We start from the raw sequence: 17,962 nt of genomic DNA, 5'->3' as shown, positions 1-17,962 counted from the left end.
ACTGCCGCCGACGCACTGGACCGCAATAAAACCGCGTCACTTTGTGTTCCCCTCCGCCCGCTTCCCTTTTTGACACACACACACACGCAAATTCCCCTTCACGGATACAGGCGCCCTGCGCAAGGCAACAACGCTGATAGCCGCACTCAGAGCCATGACCGAGACGGTGCTGCGACTTGGCCCTCAGGAGTACGCCCACCTCACTAATTTGAACACCAACACGACCGAGCTTATCCTCGGGCCACTGAATCGCCCCGTTGCGTCCCACGAGTCGGTGGCGCTGCCTCCCACGAAGTTTGTGGTGGTGCCGCCAACACAGTACTGCCTGGTCGCCAACCCACACCGCACCGCCATCGACCCGACCACCGGCATCGCACAGCCGGTGCGAGACGCATATGGGCAGGTGCAGGTGCGCTCTGGCGAGGAGGAGTATCGCTGGCACGTGCCGCCCTTTCCTCTCTATCCCGAGGAGGCGGTGGTGAAGATCGAGGATCTCAAAGTCCTCTCGGCGCGGGCTGCGCTGCAGATTCAGGTGCTCACCGCCTACAAAGTGCCGGCATGCAGCGCCAGCGACTCGACGCCGTCCCCGGCTCGCCGCGAAGCTGGTGAGCGCTACCTCTTCTGCGGCCCCGGCACCTATTATCCCCGCGTTGAGGAGCGCATCGAGGAGGAGGTGACGGCCTACACGGTGGAGCGTGGCTCGGCGCTGTGGTGCACGACAAGCGAGACTTTCACGGACAGCGTGACGGGCCTGAAGCACTACGCCGACGACAAGTACATGTACGTTGCTGAAGGGATGCACTTTTTGCAGCCCTTTGAGAGCCTTCAGCGCTTCGCGAAGGGCATCGTGCTTAGCACGGAGGAGGGGCTACATGTGCAGCCGACCAAGACCTATGCCGACCCCCGCACCCCGTTTCGCGAGAAGGGTATCACTCGGAAGGCAAACGAGCCATTCCTGGTCACGGGCGATCTGTGCCCCTGCTTTGTGCTGCACCCCTACGACCAGCTGCTGAAAACGGTAAAGCGCACGCACGTGTCGGCGTCGCAGTATGCCGTCATTCTCAACCCCGTCGGCGACGACGGTAAAGCGAGCGTTGGCGCGCGCAGGATCGTCACGGACGCGTTTTTTTTCCTCAAGCCAGGCGAGACGCTGGAAAAGGATCATCCGCGGTCAGCCTACCTGCTTTGCGAGCAGGAAGCAGTGCTTGTGACAGCGCTGGGCAGCTTCACCGACTCGTCGTGCACGCCGCCGGTGCAGCGCTACGACGGGGACCGGTGGCTAGTGCAGGGCCCCTGCTCCTTCATTCCGTCGGACCTCATGCGTGTCATTCCCAACGAAAAGACTGGCGCGGAGGTGCGGCGACCCTACCTGCTCAGTGAGGGGGACGGCCTGTACGTCCGGAACGGCGTCACTGGCGTGGTGCGGTGCATCCCAGGCCCGTGCAGCTACCTGCTGACCGCCGAGGAGGAGGTGTGGGAAAAGCCACTCCCCGCGCAGGTGGAGCGGCACCTGGCGCAGCTAGTCAGTCACGCGGCCTACATTGAGCTCGAGCGCGACAAAGAACGAAAGGTGCTGCAGGGGCAGACGGAACGGGCAGTGTCCTACCACATTCCCTATCGAAGCGTGACACAGCTTTACAACTACAAGACGCAGATGACGCGTATCGTCTTTGGACCTGATCGCGTACTCCTTGAACCGGACGAGGCCTTCACGGTGGTGTCGCTCTCCGGCTCCCCGTGGGACCCCGCGAAGCCAACGAAGTGTATGCCGAAGCATACAAACTACATCACCGCCCTGCACCTCTTCCTCGGCCCCTCCAACATGACAGACGTTGTGCACGTCGAGACGCGCGACCACGCGCAGCTCGCCCTGCAGCTCTGCTATGACTGGTACTTTGACGTCACTCCCGGCGACACGGAGACGGCCAAGGAGTGCTTCAGCGTGAACGACTTTGTGGGCGACGCGTGCTCTTACATTGCCAGCCGCATCCGTGCCGCCGTGGCCTCCATGCCGTTCGAGGAGTTTCACAAGAACAGCGCGCGGTGCCTGCGGCGTGCCGTGTTCGACGTCAATCCCGCCACCGGCCAGCCGAATGGCCTCCTCCGTTTTCCAGCAAACCACCTCGTCGTCACGTCGGTGGACACGCAGGAGATGGAGGTGCTCGATGAGCGCACGCGTCAGGGACTGCAGAAGTCCGTGAAAATGGCGATCGAAATCACCACCCATGCGCAGGAAGCCGAGGCGCAGCAGGTGGCCATGGCGCGTGAGCAGGAGGCGCGTGGGCGGCTTGAGCGACAGCGAATGCACGATAAAGTGGCCAATGAGGAGCAGCGGCGCGTGCTGCTTCACGCGGAGAGCAACGGGCTTGCCATTGTGAGCTCCGGCAAGTCCAAGGCCATGGCAGAGGCGCTGTCCTGCGCCTCACGCATCGAGAGCGAGGCCTCGGTTGAGGCGGCCACCATGCGGGCTGCCAAGGAGCTGCTGCTCTACAATACCATGAACGAGATGCAGAACAAGAAGCGGCTGCTGCTCGCCGAGCAGGAGGAGAAGGTGGCCGCGATGACGCTGGCCTACGAGAAGGAGCTGGAGGAGGTGCGGCACACGCTGATGGGCAGGGTGGTTGCAGCGCTGGGGCCGGAGACGATTGCGGAGATCGCCAGGGCCGCACCCGAGCTACAGGCGAAGCTGCTGGCGAGTCTCGGGCTGGAGGGCTACCTTGTGACGGATGGCAGCTCGCCCATCAACCTCTTCAAGGCAGCGAGCGGCCTTGTTGGGCACGTCTGAGACGGACGGCGACGAGGACGCTACGAGGGGGGGCGGCTGGTCGACTGCCGCACTCTTCTCGTCTTGCCACGCGTTTGCTCCCACCGACCTTGCTTGACTCCACGCTTCTCAGCTTTCCCCTTTTTCTTCCTTCAGGCGTCGACCGCCCTTCCTGCTGCTGCAAACAGTTTCTTTGGTGGTGTGTACGCATGACGGCGCATGATCGCTTCTTTATGGACACTTGCATTTCTCTTTTTTTTTTTTTGTGCTTCCCAGCCAACCAGCAGAGGAGGCAGCCAGCGAGTGCGTGTGGGTGATGGATGGAAAAAGGAGGGAGGGAGATAAGGGAGGGATGGGAATAGACTTCTCTTGCCCCACTCTTCTCTTTTCTCACCTTCCCTCCTTTCATCAGCACCCGGCAGCTCCTCTCCGCTGCGCACGCACGTACAGACACACAGTTTCAGGCATGTGGTACACCAGCTTTTCCTGTGCTCACCCGCTTTCGTACGCCCTTTTGCACCCCTCCTCATTTTCTTTCCTCTTCGCTACGTTCTGCAGTGCTCGATTAGCTGCTGGAGTGATGTTGAATCTCTGGCACCTGCCTGTGTCTGTCTGTCTCTCTCGCTCACGGAGTGTGCCTGCATCTTTCCGTCGCTGGAAGAACGAGGCGAGATCCATGCCCATTTGAAGAGTGTGCCGGGCGGCGCTGGGCGCCTTCATGTGACAAGGCGTGAAAGCTGAGCGAAACGACGGTGCGATGGCACTGCCCCTTCTCCCTAGTCTCAGCACATTGACACGCGCACAGATACCTTCGCAGGCACGCGCGCACGACCCGTCTGCGGAGAGCTCACACATGCACGTGGACAAACCGGTGAGGAAACAAAGTAGAAGGAGAGGGCGAGAGGACTGACAGGCAGCTGATCGAACTGCGCGAGCGAGAAGGGAGGAAAATACGCTCAGCGCACGATAAACCGTCCCCGAGATGGAAAATGGGCGACGATGCCCCGTCGGTGCGGACTTTGTCACCCGGCAGAGGGCACTCATCCCCACGTGAAGGAAAACGAGAAGCGCACAGGGAGGGGGAGAGAGCGAGAGAGAGAGAGGGCTGAACGTGCTGTTCCATCTGCTGCGCTGACACTCGCGCTCTCGTGTGACTCGATCAGGTAGCGGGCAGGCGAGCGCAGGGGCACGGCGTCGATCCTTACCTTATCTCTGCTCGACTCTTCTGTGCGCATTTCATCCGTTGTGTGACGCGGTCATGCTTTCCGTCGTCTGCTCTTCTCCGAGCTTCACCCTTGTGTCGTTCCCATCATCTCTCTCCCCAACGCTCTTTGATCTTACTAACGCACCACCACCATGCGTTTTCTTTTTCTGTACGGCCGCTTAGCTTGCCTTCGGCATCAGGGAGCGTAATCGTGAAAAGTGGAATAGCGAACAGGGAAGCCGACCGCGCGCGTTGGTGCCCTGGCCGTTGCGCAGACGCCGAGCGTGCGCGTGGGGCCTGTGATCGTAACTGGAGCAGCAAGGGCGTTTGCGCACGAACACGCATTACACCGACGACCTGTATTTTGCCTGTGGCCTTCCCTCCTTGCTCGCTGCCTCCCTTTCTCGTTCGTTTTGTTGCATCCCCGCTTTCCGGGGCGTCGTTTCTTCTTTTTCGATCTTGACTGGACAACGATGCTTCGCCCAACGTGCCCCGTTGCCAAGAACCTGACGTCGTTCGCGACGAAGGGCACGATGCGTGGCGGCATCCCTCGCATTTACTATACCTGGATGAAGCCTGGAAGTGCCACGCGCCGCCGCTTTGAGAAGATGCGCAACCCGTTCGTCAACCTCGAGACCGGCACCTCGCTCTACTTCCGCGACACCCGCGACTCTGCTGAGGCTGTAGCGCACGCCGCGGACAGCAAAGGGCTGAAGGGCATGGACAACGGCATTGACCTGTATAACGAGTACAAGATCGTGCCGGACCTCTACCCGGAGGGCTTTCAATGGAAGCACAAGCTGAATACGGAGTACAATCAGTGGCGCTCCAACACCTGGCTGACACCGGAGCTCATTCCGCAAGAACACCGCGGGCGGTTTCTTTGCAACTTCCAGCTCAACATCGTCGCATATGATATGCGGGTGGTGAAGTTTAGCCCGAAAGACCATCGTCAGTGGATTTACTGTGTCTTGTACGTGGGCACCGGCAAGGGCATCGCGGGCTTTGGACGCGCGGTGGCGCCGAGCACGCAGGAGGCCCGCAACGAGGCGATTCGCGAGGCTTTCTCGAACATCATTGCCGTGGACTTGGAGCAAGAGGGCCCCATGTACCCTGTCCGCATCAACGCCGATGGTGCGCGAGTGCTGCTCTACCCGGCACGGCGTATCATAGCGAACTTCCGCGTAGCAGACATCCTCTGTGCCTTTGGCTTCCAGAACGCTGGATGCAAGATTAACCTGAAGGCGTCCAACAACCCCAAGGCGCCGACGCACACCGTTGAAGGCGTTTTCGAGGCTGTGAAGGCTTTGCGTAGCGTCAGCGAGATTGCGGCGAGTCGCGGAAAGGTGCCGCACAGCCTCGTGTACAATATATACCCGTACCTCGAAGAGATGCGTCGTCGCAAGGGTATGATGGCGATGCACCCACCAGGCAAGGACGGCATCTTCATGCCGAACCGCGTCGTGGACAACCGCATGCCAGACCATCTCAAAAAAGGCTACTATGACGACGTCTACTGGAAGGACTTCTTCGCCGGCAGCAAGGAGCAGCTGAATGAGCCGAAGATGGGCCTGCGCGGTGATGAGCTGCGAGCGCAGCTGGAGGAGTCGCAGGGGCGTGCCGCGAAGCGGTCGAATCGACGCACTTTGGACGACGTTCTCCGGCGGCTGGGTAAGACGCCAAGGGATCTCGGCGCGCTGCAGGTGGTGAACCCGCGCCTCGATGCGAAGCTCCCAACGCACGTGAAGCGCAACTATCTTCTCCACTGAAGACAACTGAGACCGGAAGAAAAAAAAGGTCAAGTGAGATGGGCCGCGGTGAGGCTGGGTGGGAGAACCGCTGCGCGCGCTGCTGGGGTCACGCCGGCGCAGCGCGTTTTTCTTTTTGTTGTTCGGAAGAGCGATGTTGGACTGAATCTCCGGCAGGATGATGTTTGCCGCGGTGTGACGCTCTCCATACCAGGGAGCGGAGGCCTCGTTCACGAAGGGTGACCACAACCTCAACACGTAGACAGACACACAGACACACAAGAGAGATAGGAGGTGGTGCCGCCTCGACAGTGCGGCTCTTTTTTTTTTTGCCCTTGCCGTTGACGTTGCAGCATGTTGCTGTGAGGAGGGCGGACATCTCTCGCACGCCGTCTGCGATCCACCCGCGGCCGCCGCACTCTCGTGGGTGCGCCTCGAAAAAGAGGGAGAATGCCAAACATGGAATAGAGCTGTTGACATGCGTCCCTCTTTCTCGCATGTGCGCGGATCTGCGCTGTTGCCGTACTCGCGCCAGCACCCACGGACGACACGACACAAAGGGTGTATGTATGCGCGCCTGTGTGTCTCTATGCCGTCTATACTTCTTCCCTCCTTCCCCGAGTTTCTACGCTGTCGCCTCTCCGTTTTCGACCAACGCACACACGCGGCATCGAGGAACGAAGAAACAGAAAGCAGCAAGCATGCACCTGAGCGCAGGTTTGACCTGGCACTGACACGCACACATCACCGCCTCTACCCACCACATCACTCATCCATACACTCCCTCACCACTGCGCCCAAACAGACGGAGGGAGGAGGACACAAAATCACAAGAAGCAATCCTTTGTATTGTGACTGTCGACAGCACGACCTTTCCTGCGACCCGCACGGATGTCGTCAGCGCCGCGCAAGCTCACCACAGCTATGCGCGAGGATGACGACGGGGGCAATCGTGGGAACAGAACCTCCATGCAAGCCTGGAGCACCTCTAGCGTCAAGCACCAAAGCCTCGGCTCTGAGCTCTTGGATGACGAGGAGTTCAAGACGAAGACATTCCAGGACCTCGGCCTGTGCCAGGAGCTTTGCACGGCGTGCGCCGATGCTGGCTGGCAGCACCCGACTCGCATTCAGGCCTCCGCTATCACCGTCTTTGCCGAGGGCCGCGACCTCATTGGTGTGGCGCAGACTGGTAGCGGCAAAACCGGCGCCTATGCGCTGCCCCTGGTGAACTGGCTGCTGGCCCAGCGCAAGACGCCGTACCTCTCTGTCCTCGTCATGGTGCCCACGCGCGAGCTGGCGCAGCAGGTGACGGCCCAGTTTGTACTGCTAGGCCGCAGCGTCGGACTGCGTGTGGCGACGCTGGTGGGTGGCGCGGACATGGTCGAGCAGGCCTGTGAGCTGAGCAAGAGGCCGCATGTCGTCGTCGGAACCCCTGGCCGTGTAAAAGACCACCTCAGCAACACGAAGGGCTTCAAGCTCGTCAAGCTGCACGCCTTGGTGCTGGATGAGGCGGACAAGATGCTCGATATGGACTACGAGAAAGAGATTGACGCCATTCTGGAGCAGCTGCCGCAGAACCGCCGCACCATGCTTTTTTCTGCTACGCTGAGCACCAAGATTGACCGTCTGCAGAAGGCATCGCTGCGGGACCCGGTGCTGCTGCAGGTGCACCGCAAGAACACCACCGTGGACACACTCAAGCAGTACTACATCTTTGCCCCGTTTGCGCAGATGCTCTCCTACCTGCACCTCTTCCTAACGAAGGAGACGGGCAACCACATCCTCATTTTCTGTCGAAGCGCGGCTTTGGTGCACAAGATCACGCTGACGCTCCGCATCTTGGGCCACCGCGCGTTGCCTCTGATGGGTCGCATGGACCAAAGCAACCGCAACATCGCGCTCACCAAGTTCAAGGAAGGAAAGGTGAGGATGCTCATTTGCACCGATGTCGCGCAGCGTGGTCTGGACATACCGCACACGGACGTCGTCGTGAATTTCTCGCTGCCTGACCACGTCGAGGACTATATCCACCGCGTGGGCCGCACAGCTCGCGCTGGGGCTGAGGGCAAGGCCGTGAATCTCATTAGTCAGTACGACATTGTACTGCTGCAAAAGATCGAGCAGCAAACAGGCGTCAAGTGCGTCGAGTACCCCTTCCTTCCGGAGAGCGAGGTGCAGCTGGTGCTCCAGCGTGTTGAGGATGCAGAGCAGGAGGCCATCCGCGAAATCCGCGAGGATGCCGAGGAGAGGAGCTTGGAGAAGGAGTCGCGGCAGCTGACGACGGCGCGGAAAGGCAAGCGAGACCGCGGCGACGCCGACATGGGCTACGACGATGCCAAACACGGTACGAGCGACTTCGCAACGCTGCGCATGCGCCGCGAACACGAGTCTATCTTCGAGATGACCAAAAAGGAACAGCACAAGTCTCTGTGGGCGAAGCGGCGGGAGGCAAAGCAGCAAGCGAAATCGCGATAGCCGCCACCAAGGAAGTGAGCCGATCGAGGGCGTTGCACGTGTCTGTGTCGTCCGCGCCTGGCAGCGCACGGAAAAAAGTCTCGCTTCTCCTCGCTGGCCGCGCTGCGCTCTTCTTTTCGCTCATCAGCGCGATCTCTCATCGCTGGCACGTGCCGAAATAGAACGAGGGCGAGTGCGCGTTGCGTGCCGCCTGCCTTTCTGCTCCCAATCTCGCTGAAACGACCGCCTCCCCGGCTGCTGCTGCTGCTGCCACCATGGGAGCTTTTCTTTTCTTGCTTCTCTCTCGCTGCCAGCACGATAGCATTGGATAAGAGAAAGAGAGAGAAAGGGAGGCGTGACGTCGGCGTGTCGTAGTCCGGTGCGTGCATGGGCTGCTGCGACTGGTGAGGGAGGAGACGGCGACTGTGCGTACCAGATGCCTAAAACGAGTGAAACCAAAGTGCACATCGCTTTTCTCTTGACTCTTCTCTTAAAGCTCTGCCGTGCCGCTGTTGTGGTGGCTCAGTCGACGCGTCATCGTACCAGAGCGGTTGGGAGCAGCCAAGACGGGCAGAGCATGCGGGGGAGCAACGCCAAAAGCAAAGCAGATGGACGAGTACCACAGGCAAGCCAACCCGTTGCACGGGGACGCACCCGCACATCAGCACGCATGCGCAAACGGACTTGGTGTGACACCGTGCAGACTTGACTGGGTCTCGGCGGGACTCTGCGCTGCTCACTGGCGAAGTGTACACACTGCCGCTTTACCTTTGCACACCCGTCGCTTGCCGTGCGCATTCCTCAGGGCACCGCCCTCGGTTGTCCATGATGTCTGCGCGTGTGACCTCAACTTCGCCCACCCGTACTGAGAAAACACGTTGGGGGTGGAGTGGGGGCAGTGGGCGAGAGATCAGATGTTATTACCAGATCTTGCCCACCACATCAATGCACATCCATGCTTGCCGTCGGAGTTGCTCGCAGTAGCCGGCTTCGTTCTCCTTGCGGCCTCTCTATCTTTTCCCATGTCTATCTTCCCCGCTTGCCTCTCATCCATTCTCGTCTCTTCCGTAAAAGTGGGAACAGATCAGAAGCGCTGCAACGCACGAACGCTGACCTGCACACGAACTGGTTTGGTTTCGGCCTTCTCCAGGAGACACCACTGCTGCTCGCAAAGTGGTCACCGACGCTCTTTTTTCTTCGCGCTCATGTCGGCGAGGGCACCTACGTCGTTGTGGTTAGGGGACCACAACGACAAGGCTGCAGTGGCTGCTGCGGAGCAGTCCACAAAGAAGCGCCGCCGTCTTCGCCACCACCGATGCAAGGCCGCACGGGAAGCTGCCTCAAAAACTGCCGATGGACCGTACGACGAGCTTGCTGAGACGGTGGAGAATAACGATGAAGTGAAGTCAGTAGAGGAGACGCCGGAGGCGGCGTCTAACGTGGCGTCCACGAAACGTTCGGAGAAGCGACGGCGTGAGGACGACAGCGACGACGACGAAGAGGCGGACGCAGATGCGACGGCATCGAGCGCGCGTCCGTGTAACCCCCAAAAGCGCGGCGCGGCGGAGGGAGGGAAGACGTCATCCCCCTCCGCCTCCGCGTCCCCTGCTGCGTCGTCGTCGCCGAACGGCCCCACAGCGGTAAGCATGACGCAGCGCAGCAAGGAGCTGGCCAAGTCCATCCCTGCCGTCACGGACTACAAGTCACTGCAGTTGAACCCCCACATAGTGTCTGCTCTGGAGCAGGAGTTCAAGTTCAAGGAGCTGACGCCGATTCAGTCTCGCTGCATTCCTGCTGCGCTGCAGGGACGCGATCTCCTCGCCGAGGCGAAGACCGGCGCCGGTAAGACGCTGGCGTTTTTGATTCCAATTGTCGAGATCGTCTGCCGCTCTGGCTTCCGCCCCAGCAACGGCACGGCAGCCATCATCATCGGGCCCACCCGTGAGCTCTGCTTGCAGATCGAGGGTGTGCTGCTGAAGCTGCTGAAGCACTTCAACGGCTCCTTGACGTTCTTGTGCTGCATTGGTGGCCAGAGCCGCAACCAAGAGGGCTTCAAGCTCGCCAACGGCGTCATGATCGTGGTCGCCTCCCCTGGCCGCCTGCTAGACCATTTGAAGTTGACGACGGACTGGCACACAAAGAACCTACTGCTGCTCGCCGTTGACGAGGCAGATCGCGTGCTCGACAACGGCTTTGAGGAGGACATGCGCGAGATCGTGGCCCTGCTGCCCAAGAACCGCCAGACGTTCTTGTTTTCTGCCACGCAGACGACGCGTGTCGAGCAGCTCGCGCGCATCTCGTTTCACAAGACGCCGATCTTCATCTCCATGAAGAGCAAGAAGGACAAGGCCACCGTGGACACGTTGGAGCAGGGCTACGTCGTGTGCGCCAGCGAGCAGCGTCTGCTCGTGCTCTACCACTTTGTGAAAAAGAACCTGAAGAAGAAGGTCATCGTCTTCTTCAGCAGCCGCAACAGCGTCAGCTTCCACTGCGAGCTCTTCAACTACATCGACGTTCCCTGCATCGCTTTCCACGGCAAGCAAAAGCAGCACCAGCGCTCCGCGACGTACATGCAGTTTTGCAACGCACCGAGTGGCGTGCTCTTCACGACCGATGTCGCGGCACGCGGTCTCGACATTCCCGAGGTGGACTGGATTGTGCAATTCGACCCCCCGGATGATCCGGTGAAGTACGTCCACCGTGTCGGGCGAACCGCGCGCGCTGGGCGCTGTGGTAACGCGCTCATGTTTCTGCTTCCTCAGGAGGAACTGTTCCTCAAGTACCTCTACGATGATGCCAAGGTGAAGGTGAACGAGTACACCTTTGATTTGACAAGGCTAAAAGGGAACGTGCAGGGGCAGCTGGAGCAGCTGGTGAGCTCCAACTACTACCTGCGCACTTCGGCGCGGCAGGCATACGAGGGCTACTTGCTGAGCTACAGTAGCTGCCAGCTGAAAAACGTGTTCAACATCCAAAACCTCGACCTCGCTGCGGTGGCGCGCGGGTTTGCACTGAGTGAGCCGCCGCCGATCAAGATGGACCTCTCCCAGTCTGCTGCACACATGAACAAGAAGTCTCGACACGAGTTTAGCGCCATGCGCCACACCAAGGACGCTAAGCGACGCGACGTGAACGCGAAGTCGATGAACAAGCGGCATCAGAACATCAGTGGGGAGTGGTGAGCTGGGTGGGAGGGGGTTGATGGTGGTGAGGGCGGCAGCGCGTACTCTCTCTCTTGCGCTCTCATTGGGTGATATTTCTTTTGTCGGGTGCTCTTTGGGCCTTTGCACACACACACACACACACACACACACACACACACGGTGCGACGACCTCCCAGTGTGGTTGCTCTGTACGCGACCTTTTCCTCCTCTTGCAGCCGCATCCAGGGTGCACCCGCGACATCGCACGCGAGGAGACGACGCTCGCGAGAGAGGGAGAGCGAGGATTAGTACAGAAGAACCGAGCATTTGCTTTGAACACGTTTAACACGCGCACACAAAACTGCATCGTCGCACGCACGCGCGCGAGTGAGGCGCTCATGAAGGTGCACTACACAACTAAAGAGGAAAAGAGAGTCGTGAAACAGGGAGAGGAGGAAATTGAGACTTCTTCTACTGCGCAGCTGCAGCATTGTTGTCGGCTTGCGCGCAGGGCGAGGTGAGGGGGAAAGGCTCATCCACCATACTTCTCCCGGTCCCCATCCGATGTTGATGCGCGTTTCTGTCGGCTCGTCCTTCTCCCCTCGTCTGCCCTCGCTTTCTTCGTCAAGCGCTAGCAGGCCCACGAAGAGTCGTGAGCACATGCTCTGACATGGAATAGAAACGTGCACGGCAGTGACTGACATCACCTCGCGCAGAGAGGCCTGTGCGGACGCGCACCATTGCTGTTTTGTGTTTGCCCCCTCGATGAGGAAAACAACGACAAGCGCAGCACACGCACACCGGCACGCACAAAACGAAACAAAAAACTCGGCGTGAAGCAGAGCGGGTGGGGGGAGGAGGACAGCATCCCTTTACGCATCTTGTGCGCCTGTCCTTCCTTTCCACTTCTACACTTCTCTCCCTCTTGTCGCTCTCCCCACGTCTCATCACGATTGTGGGCGTGTGTGCGTGTGTGTGTTGCCGCTCTCTTCTCTCCACCTCCTCCCTTTTCTTTCTTTCAATACGCTCTTGGTGAGTCGGTGGTGGGCAGCGTACAAGCGAAGGCCGCCAACGCGGAAAAACACATAAAAAAGCGCACCCGCCCCACAGAGAGCGATCTTGTAACGGGCACAAGTGTGAGACGGAGACACAAGAAGGCACACCGCTTTATATATATATACAAGGGAGCGAGGTGGTGTTGCTCGTCCCCCTCGCACCACAGCGGCCCTTCCCACCGCCCCATTCAAGGCACACCCATAAACACATAGAGGCACAGTCTCACAGACTTCACATAGATACGAAGGGCGGGGAAGAGACGCCGTTGGCGGTTGCAAGCGCACGCGCTTGTCTGTGCTCGCGCTCGTGCAGTGGTGGTGTCTACATGCCCTCAAGTATTGCGCTTTACCGATAGGCTGTCTCCTTACCTAGCGGGCACCTGCACGACACACACCCGCACCGCAGACAAACCTCTTTCGATTCAGCGTTGTCCTCCGTATCCTTACCGTGACACGAACTCCCAACAGCGCGTACGGACAGTAGAGGGGCCGCGCTAGCTGCTTCGTCGAGGTTGTCTCGCGCCTACAGTGTGGTCTAGAGTCCGTCGGGTCTTCTTGTTCCCGCTTTTCGCTCTCCCTGGTTGCCCTTCCCCACTCTCACTGGGCCTCCGCACCCCCTTTCCTCGTTCGCTGATCAGAAGGTGTGGCGACAGGCCTACTGTTGCACCGTCACCTTCGCCTCCTGTCATCCCCTCGAACCCCAACACCGCTTTTCCCCTCACCCGCACTACTTCACGCTCTCTCCGTCGTCTTCGCTGCACCAAAGGCCAGCATGAGATGCAAACGGAGGACGCCGCGCAGAGTCCGCCACGCAAGAAGCGAGGGGTCGCCGTAGCGGGACCGGCGGACCGGGACAAGATGACTGCTGCACCGGTGGTCAGCGTGCCGCCGTTGCCCTCATCTTTAATGCCTGTGCCTTCCAGCTCGCACGAACCCCATACGGAAAGAAAGCCACAACCAGGCTCGAAGCGAGGCCGCGCCGGCAAGAGGCAGAGCTGTGTGGACAGTGGCCGTCCGAGAGGCAGCCACCGCCACACCGAGATAACATTAGACGGCACCGCTGCACCGGCCTCCCCCACGTTCTACAGGCCGACTGACACGAATCGGACGCTGATATACGACGCTGAGTCGCCGCTTCTTCTCCGTTCACCTCGCCGCAGCTTGCAGGACGCGGCGGCGTCTCCTCCGCCTCTTGTGGGATCGATAGCGACACCCGCCCGCCGCAACGCTGTTGTGCTTACCTCGACCCCACTGTTAATACGAGAGGAGCGGAAGAGGGTCGCCGAGGATGACGCTGCGACTCATGGCCCATTAGCGTTGCTCCGCACGCCACTGCGGCTAGTTCGAACCGCGCGAGGGCTGTTGTCACCGGGCAGTGCGACCCTTCGACGGCGCCTCCCTCACCTCCGGCAGTCTGCCACGGGTGCAACCGGGGCAGAGCGAGGGCTGCAGCGGCAGCAGCCGACCGCCGCCAGCAGCGCTTCCCCTCCGCCCCCATCGCCGTGGGGACGACTGAGCACCATCGTGCCTGCCACTGATTCTCTGCCCTCCTGCGCGGAAGAGGAGGGCGGCAGCGACAGTGCATCGACGAGGGCAGTGTCGAGGCGCAGAGGTTCCGCGCTATCCTCCGAGCCGCTTCCCGATGCGACCGCGCTTTCTTCCATTCCGGCCAGCCAACGAACCTCGGTGCCCGCGTCTGATATGTGGCGGCGCAGCGGCCGTGGCGCGGAGCTGCCTGAACTTCTCCGTCCCACCATGCAGCCAGAGTCGGTCGTGCTCTCCGACAGTGATGACGATGATGTCACCGCGCCGCTGTCTCGTCGATCCTCTCCGATCGTCACGGCGGTGGACGAGGTACGCGGAGGCTCAAGGTTTCAGCGACGTCGCCGCGTGGATGAGGATCCGAGTGGGGCGGGAGGGGTCGGTGGCACTGCGGCTCTTCGCGGGCCATGCGATGTGCGGTTTGCACAGGTATCCTCACTGAGCGAGTCTCTGGCGGATATCGTGTCTTCCTCGCGCAGCACCGCCCACTCGAGCCTGACGTCCATCGCCGCAGCTGCTGCCTCGAGCGCCGTGGCACAGAACCGGATCTCTTCAGTTGGACATGGAAGCGCAGGAGACGCGGGGGAGGCGTGCATACCGCGGCGCAGTGCCACCGTGATGGACCCCAACTTCTCCTCCATTCTGCCAGATGAGGAGGAGTTAGCGATACGGCGTCGGCTCCAGCGCGGCCGAAACCGTCAAGCGCCGCACAGTCGAAGTAATAGCGACATCCGCGGGGCCGGTGTGGCAGCGCTGAAGCAGGAGCGACAGCACCCAGTAGGGGCTCGTGTGGGTGCCGGTAATGTCATGGAGCTATTCGTCATTCGCGCCACACAACCTGCACCCCTGGATTGGCAGCAGCCACTGCAGCCGGAGGTGAGGCGCCGCACATCATCACGCTGCGCATCTGGTGTTTCTGTCTCGGCCGCTGGCGGAATGGCTGCAACCGCTTCCGTGCACCAAAGCATTGCCTCGCGCGCGCATGCCGCAGATGTGTGGCCGCCGCAATCGCAGCGGCGATCCGCGTCGTCCACGTTACTCTCGCCGCCGTGGCTCACCGTGGCGTATGTGTCTCGACTCACTGTTGCCCTTCTGTCGGCGCTGGTGTGCGTGTGGTGTGTGGCGGCGGTGGCGTCGCCTCTCATGGCGTTGCAGCCTCGCTACGCTCTCTTAGTGGTGGCACGCGCGGACTCGGTCGCCGCTGAGGCGCAGTTTGTGCAAACGCACGCGAACTCAGTCGCAGAGTTGCAGGCCCTGTACAAAATCGCACCCACCTCACTTGGCGCGGACGCGGTGGTGCGGCTGCACCATCGAACACTCAGTGAGGGAGTGGAGCGGCTGGAGAGGGCGACGCAGCACCTGGTGCCGGATGACAACGCACCTCCGTGGCGGCGCCTGTTCTACTTACGAGCGATGATCCGAGCTTATCTTGCCTTGTCGCGGAACTGCGAGCTGTACGCGCGTAGTCGCGACGCCAGTCACTGGCGACGCTACGTTGTGTACCCCCTCGCGGACATGAAGCTCTACGGTGTGCGACGATTCGGCAGCATTGCAAGTGGATCCTCTATCACCACCAGCGCTGCGGTTGCGTGGCGGGACCGCGTCTGGACCACTGTGGCGTGCAGTGCCCAGTCTGAGGTGCTTGCGTGCCCCTCTGTGCTCTACGTTGAGGAGGCTATGGCGCGCGACGCCGCGCAGTTTGTGTACACGGACGTCAACGAGGCCCACGAGTCGCCGCATCGGAAGCGCAAACTGCAAGACTGGCGAGTGCGTCTGCACCGCGACTGGACGAGCGAGGTGTACCTGGAGACGTTGCTACGCTACATTCGGAGTGGCGTACAGGGGTTGACACGGAACTACAACAGATAAGGCGAAAGGGAAGGGGGAACGCGCAGGATGTGTCCGCTGCGCAGCTGCGGCATCCCGGGACAGAGAAGCAGCGCGTCCACCCTTTTTCAAGCAGAGGGGCGGGCCATCCTGCTGTGACCATGCCTGCCTGTCTGTCTGCGTGCGTTTGTGTGTATATTGAGTTTTTCTGGTGTTGGACGACACCGGACTGAACCCGAGGAGGAGCGAAAAAAATGCCAGCATGGGGCCGCGCCATGCTTTAGTAACGAGAAGACACGGTGTTGTGCGCAGCCACGCGTGGTACACTGAGGTGGTGGTAATCTCCGTCGCCAGTCATGCGCTGCGGCTGCTCTGTACCCTCGCGCGCGCGGAAGTGAGGGGTCTTCCCCCTTTCTTCTCTCTCCCTCTTCTCTCGTACACGCGCACGATGGGGGCACACACGTGCACAGCGGCGACTCGTTCTCTCCCCAGCTAGAACGGGACATCGCCCACATCGCCATTTTCTTTCCTCGCTCCCTCCCTTCCCTTGAACCCCACTCCCTACCATCACCGCCGCTACCAGCTACCACGGCTCCCTTCTTTGACGCCGGGTGGTGATGCCTCTGTTGGGTATCGGTGTTACGCAGCTGGCAAAGCACACGAGACGCTCGAGGGCAGAAGCGAATGTGAACACACAAAAAATGCCCCCCCCCCCCCAAAGGATCTCTTTCCCCATCAACTTTCCCAAGTGTACACGCCTCTCTCCCGCAATACACGTCCGCGTGCTGAAGCAGGCGCCCTTTCTATTTTTCGATGTCACTGTTGCAACGAGCAATGACGCATAAACATATACAGAGTGCCTGCTGAGGGAGTACACAGCTAGACCGATACACACACACACACACACATCCACTAAATTTCTCTATCGAACAGGTCACGCAAAGGCATTTGTGAGCGCTGACCGTTTTTCTTCCTATTCTTGCCGTTCTTCTCATCGCTCCCACCTGCACGACGATCACCTCCACCCTCTCCCTCACCTTTTCGTTGCCTGATTGCCTTTCATTTATGCGATTGTTCGCGAACTCGATTCTCTGCTTTGTTTTATGCTTCCTTGTTCTGCGTCGCCTCTCCCTCTGTATTTCTTGGGGCTCCTCGTTGAGTGCGTGCCGCTTGCCCTCCTCATCTTGCTCGCGTGTGCTTTCGCTCTTTTACGCTTTCCCTTTTTCGGCTTGGCTTGCCGCCGTCTTGACCCCGCCACCCTCTCTGCGTGTCTGTGGATGTGTTTAGGTCTTCGTTTTTATGGTTGTGCACTGCTCGTGCTGCCGTTCTTGTCGAGTGTTTCATGCACGCTGCGTGGGCGATGGATGTCTCCCAGTTCTCCCTCTCTCACGCTTGTCGACGAACTTTTTTTTGGGATGTGCCTGTGTTCTTTCCTCTCCGTGCTCGTCGTTCACTGTCGGCTTCGAAGGCTCATGCGCGCGTACGCATAATCACGCACGCACACATGCACATACACCGTTGTATTGGCCGTTACGGGCTAGAGAGGGTGGGAGGGGGAAGCGTACCCATAGCCCCGACTCACGAAAGACTTCGACAGACGGCTGACGTCTGCGCTTTTTGTGACACGGTGCCGATTTTCAACCGCTTTGGTTTTTCTCTCTTAGGAACATATCTGTCGAAGGCTGCCATGTGCCTTTTTGCTGTGTGTGCCTGTACATGAGGTCCCGGGCAATGCCCCTTTTCCGGAGATGTACCAAGTAGTGTAGTCGCAGTTGGGCCGTTCTTTCTTTCCACGATACCCTCCCTCATCTTTCCTCATCCATGCATGTGTCTCTTGTAGTTCCACCACTTTACTTGATCACACAAGTGTCGTCGCCTTCCCCCCTCATGAGAGGGGCCGCATCGGCGTGCGTGGTGTCAGGACTCCAGTGCTCCCACTCGGTGTGAAAGTCAGGCAGCCCCTCTCACTGCCAGCGCCGAGCCAATTCAGGTGGTGGCACCGCCAAGCACCTACAGCGTCGTGAGGTCAGTGTGGCGAATCGCTAGTGATATCGGCGTTCATGTCCTGGATGGGGTGGCGTCGGAGTGGCCTGCGACAGCGCACACGTCTGTACCGCGCATATGATAGGCAAAGTGTTAAAGCGACTCGGGCCTCTCTCACCCGGTCATCACTGCGTAGGGACGGGTGGCCCTGCCCCCCCCCCCCCCCCCGGGGGCCCCCACAG

The 17,962-nt window shown here is 60.2% G+C and overlaps 5 protein-coding genes across 5 annotated transcripts; all 5 read left to right on the top strand.

Moving 5' to 3' along the window:
• Positions 1–154: 154 nt before the first annotated feature.
• LDBPK_361950 (hypothetical protein, conserved) lies at positions 155–2,785 on the top strand (the record flags this gene model as incomplete). The annotated part of the gene is made up of 1 exon (XM_003865262.1): positions 155–2,785. The coding sequence occupies one exon, from the start codon at positions 155–157 to the stop codon at positions 2,783–2,785; it is 2,631 nt and encodes an 876-aa protein (XP_003865310.1).
• A 1,656-nt stretch (positions 2,786–4,441) lies between these two features.
• On the top strand, positions 4,442–5,737 carry LDBPK_361940 (hypothetical protein, conserved; the record flags this gene model as incomplete). Its single annotated transcript, XM_003865261.1, has 1 exon — positions 4,442–5,737. The coding sequence occupies one exon, from the start codon at positions 4,442–4,444 to the stop codon at positions 5,735–5,737; it is 1,296 nt and encodes a 431-aa protein (XP_003865309.1).
• Positions 5,738–6,607: 870 nt separating this feature from the next.
• On the top strand, positions 6,608–8,191 carry LDBPK_361930 (DEAD box RNA helicase, putative; the record flags this gene model as incomplete). Its single annotated transcript, XM_003865260.1, has 1 exon — positions 6,608–8,191. One exon carries the CDS (start codon positions 6,608–6,610, stop codon positions 8,189–8,191), a length of 1,584 nt encoding a protein of 527 aa, XP_003865308.1.
• Positions 8,192–9,375: 1,184 nt separating this feature from the next.
• On the top strand, positions 9,376–11,352 carry LDBPK_361920 (DEAD box RNA helicase, putative; the record flags this gene model as incomplete). Its single annotated transcript, XM_003865259.1, has 1 exon — positions 9,376–11,352. One exon carries the CDS (start codon positions 9,376–9,378, stop codon positions 11,350–11,352), a length of 1,977 nt encoding a protein of 658 aa, XP_003865307.1.
• A 2,717-nt stretch (positions 11,353–14,069) lies between these two features.
• LDBPK_361910 (hypothetical protein, conserved) lies at positions 14,070–15,779 on the top strand (the record flags this gene model as incomplete). Its single annotated transcript, XM_003865258.1, has 1 exon — positions 14,070–15,779. One exon carries the CDS (start codon positions 14,070–14,072, stop codon positions 15,777–15,779), a length of 1,710 nt encoding a protein of 569 aa, XP_003865306.1.
• Positions 15,780–17,962: the final 2,183 nt, after the last annotated feature.

This window comes from Leishmania donovani, chromosome 36 (genome assembly GCF_000227135.1).
Source record: "Leishmania donovani BPK282A1 complete genome, chromosome 36".
NCBI classification, from domain to species: Eukaryota; Euglenozoa; class Kinetoplastea; order Trypanosomatida; family Trypanosomatidae; genus Leishmania; species Leishmania donovani.
The sequence above is the reverse complement of the archived record's forward strand: the minus strand, read 5'-3'. Positions and strand labels throughout refer to the sequence as shown.